Genomic DNA, 3,822 nt, shown 5'->3' with positions numbered 1-3,822 from the left:
AATATTCGTGTATACACACTCACAACACTCTCTTATTATTACAATTAAAATTAGTTTTATAAGCCTAATTACATGTAATATTCAGGAAAATAATATACTAAAGTGGAATAGCGCCAATATTCAGACCATTTTACCGTGCATATTTACTCCCGTAGGCCACAATAATACCAAAATTTCAAAAATTTCGAAAAATTTGAATTAAAAAAAATTTACTAATTTGCACATTTCAATCACAAAGTGTTAAAATATATAAAATTTAAGCAATTTTAGGAAACTCTCTTAAAATAGCAAATTTCATACATTTTAAAAAGTTGAAAAAAGCCTTAACTATTTATGATAGTAAAAAGTGCCATAAAGAGAGACGCCTTATGAGTGACAACATAATTGTTTCCTGTGGTGTTTGTGGTTTTTGCATCATTCTCCACTTTCACTCCCTCTTTAAGTTTGCACTTTCCACCTTTGTGTTCGCAATCTTCATCCTCTGTGCATTTATTTTCATCTGTATCTGCCTTGCATTTGTCAGTTGCGCTGCTTGTCTTTGCTGTCTCTGGCTGTGGTTTGGGGGTCTTTTTGTCTAGGAAATAAGTAATTGCAGTTGCGGAGTCGCTCTTCTGAGCTAAATCTTTGCGTTTGGCCTTTGTTGTTTCCTCCGCTCCTCTGTATTCGACATCTTCGTCTGTTATTTTTGTTATAAATAGTTGTGTAAATTTTTCAGGGCTCCCTCCAAGAAAAGCTTTTATCGTAGTCTTAATTTTTTCGGCTGCGCTGTCAACGTCTTTTCCTTTTAGTGATTTGAATCGCTCGTCGCTATTTCTGACTGCCAGTATCATGGCTGTGTTTTCGAGCACTGTGTCTAACGTCAGGTCGGCTACGCTGTCTATAGCTTGGTTGTAAACCTTTTGTGCTTCACACGTAGCTCTCAGAAGAGTGTGCAGCTCTTTGTCTGTGTCGTCCTGCTCTACTTTGCTTATTGCGCAATCGCCGCCTACGTTGTCCTCCTTGTATATGGCCTCCGGTTTAGGGCCCGTTGTCGCTGTCGTCTGGGGTCTGGGGTTTGTCGCTGACGACCAGGTTGTCCCGCAGCTGGAGCCGCTTGGTCCAAAGCCGCTGAGGTCCGCTGACACTGTGCAAGCTCCGCTTGTTGAAAGCGTTAGTTTCGTATGCAGTACCGGGAAAAGCGTGATCGTCTCCCTGTCGCTTGAGTACATGAGCTTTTTCCACGTTGCGGATCCTGCGGCGGCTGCTTTGATCTCTACTCCGTTTAGCTGGCTGTGACTGCCGTCACAGTTCCCTTGTAGCCCGTTTGGTTTACCGGTTCTTATTATCATTTTGTTGTTGCTTCTGTCGGCTTTTAACATGTTCGCCTCGGTCGCGTAGCTTAGTCGTGCCGCTTGGATTAAGCCCGTTAGGTATCCTGCGCGCTTGGCGTACACCATTGCCGCAGCTTGCAATTTTTCTGCTTTTCTTTTGTAGCTTTCTGTGGCGGCGGCCGCTTTTTGAGCTGCTATCTCCGCTAGAGCTATTAGTATCGCGCTTTCTGTCGGTGACCTTTGCTCGCTTGCCTTTGTTCGCCAGATGGCAGACAACTTTGACAGCTGTGCGGCGTTGTCTTGTCCGGTGCGTGCCGCCGCTGCGTATTTGTCGGCTAGCGCTGCAGCCATGGTTGCCTCTTGGCACTGTGTCGTTACTTTGTTCATTTCGTCATCACCGGTCGCCGAACTTTGTGCGTATTGCGCCGTCTCTATAAGAAACAGGGCTGCTGCGCACAAAACCTTGCGGAGCGTGGCATTGGACCGCCCTCGGTGCCGTGTCATTTTCTTATGGTGAACTTACAGCTGGCTTTTGATACGGGATTATAATTGGAAAAGATTGTGTGGTGCGGTTATACGCCACCGCCGCTCTTTTCTCAAAAGCGGCGGTGTTTTAAGGACGGTCTCTCTCTGTCGTTAGCTCTTCTAAGCTTTTTGAATCTTTGTATCTCACAGTATAACTTAAAAGCGATTCCAACACTCTTTTACACTTAGGTTAAAGCTTATCAAATTTGGTTTTACCTGCGGTAATGAATGGGCTTGTATTTCCGTTAAATATTTTAATCCTTCACATATCTAGAGTATTTATGGTTTAGCTTACGTTTCTTTCAAAGTACTTTGCATGTGTTTGTTTCTAAAATGCGTTAGTGCGACTTTGTGCTGCGTACCCTTAAGTCGTTCACGGCACAGGTAAGCCTCACTAGTGTGTTCACCAAAAGCGGCTTGTGTGTCATTCTTTTCTAAGAAAAGTTTTCACACTACGTATTCGGCTGCTTTTAACCACTACTTTGTCAATATCGCTCAGTTGTATGTTTGCCGTGTGTCAGAGTGACGCCGCTGTACTATATTTCACACTATATCTGCCGTTAACGTTATTTTTAGTGTTATTTTTTTCCTCGTTTTGGTATCGTTTGGGTGTACAGTCGTTTTTGTGTTAGCGTTGCTGCTATTGCTGTGTCGCTGGTGCTCAGAGTTTTTGCTAAGTTCAGCTTAAACGTTTGTGTGGTTTACATCTTTTTTGTTACCTTAGTTGTCCTTTTTGCTGCAACACTGAGTTATTGCGCTAGAGGATGTGGTTTAAACTTCGTACAATCAATAACGACCACCATAAACAATCCACTTCAGCACATTCTATGTCAATTTATGAAATTCTTATCTATTCTCCTGTAATTCACACATCCATCTCTGTAAACAGCTAAATTTTTTTTCTTGTTTCAAGCATCTGCCATCTATGGTTCTCAGTCTCCTTTATTATTGGCTGAATTGCCGCTTACAGTTAGTCTCTGAAGAACATTTTAAGGTTGCTGTTTCTCCAGGACACAATTTACTTTTAACTAATATTTTTGATCATTTGGTTGTGGCTTGTACAACATCTGCCTGACAATCGGTAATTTTAAAAAGAAAAGTGTTTTTTCCGCTGCTTTTCTTTTATCAGTGCCTACTGTTAGTTGTCGATATGCGACACCTATTACGTTAATTACCCCCTATTTTAAAGATTTTAATGTCTGACCAGTATGCCAATACTGAATTGGTTGTGTATTACCTTTAATACCCTCTACTTCAGAATGTTCCCCTTAACTTGATGAATGGACTATTTTAGCGGCATCATGTATTAAATCTTCTTTTTTGTCCACGGTAATCCACTAATAATCCAAGTCTGTAGGTTCTCCTCCCGAAAATATTATATTGATTCCCCACAAATGTTGGACATTCTTACTATAAATGATAAAAAGGAAACTTCGAGATTACTTTACACTTACCCATTACCTTTCATCTGTTTCTGTTTCTGATTCTTCAAAGCTGTATATTATGATTTGGGCCAGAATAAAAAACACGTCCATATCTATCATCTCCGCGGTAGTATATATAAATTTTAGAGCGAAATACGCACATCATCTCTTCTTTATGTATTGTTTTTTCTATACTGCTTTTTTATGCCGTCTATTGTCGTTTCTCTCCTTATTTTATATCCTTATTTTCACTTTCCCATGTTGCTTCTACGGTAAAAATAGCGACCATTTTTGGTTTGTACACTGCACTCTTTGTCTCCTTTACCACCTTGTATCTCCTCCGCACGTCAGCGTATTTATATTTGAAATTGAGCTTCTTCTACTTTTATTTCTTTCTTTAAAATTCTTCGCTTCCTTTGATAATATTCCCCATGCTCTAAATTCCCCTCACTCACTAACTTATTACCATTTCACCTACTCCATTGTTTTAAGTGATTCTATTTTGTTTTTCAATTACTTTTAATACCATTTTTATTATAATATTCGTATACACACACTCACAA

The 3,822-nt window shown here is 40.3% G+C and overlaps 1 protein-coding gene across 1 annotated transcript; it reads right to left on the bottom strand.

Annotated features, from left to right (window-relative positions):
* Nucleotides 1-323: 323 nt before the first annotated feature.
* On the bottom strand, nucleotides 324-1,814 carry TEOVI_000544600 (uncharacterized protein; the record flags this gene model as incomplete). The annotated part of the gene is made up of 1 exon (XM_067222139.1): nucleotides 324-1,814. The coding sequence occupies one exon, from the start codon at nucleotides 1,812-1,814 to the stop codon at nucleotides 324-326; it is 1,491 nt and encodes a 496-aa protein (XP_067078240.1).
* Between the last annotated feature and the right edge of the window lie 2,008 nt (nucleotides 1,815-3,822).

The sequence above is a fragment of the Trypanosoma equiperdum genome (assembly GCF_001457755.1).
Source record: "Trypanosoma equiperdum strain OVI genome assembly, contig: ctg_1561, whole genome shotgun sequence".
Taxonomy (NCBI): Eukaryota; Euglenozoa; class Kinetoplastea; order Trypanosomatida; family Trypanosomatidae; genus Trypanosoma; species Trypanosoma equiperdum.
This window is presented reverse-complemented; position numbering and strand designations above follow the sequence as displayed.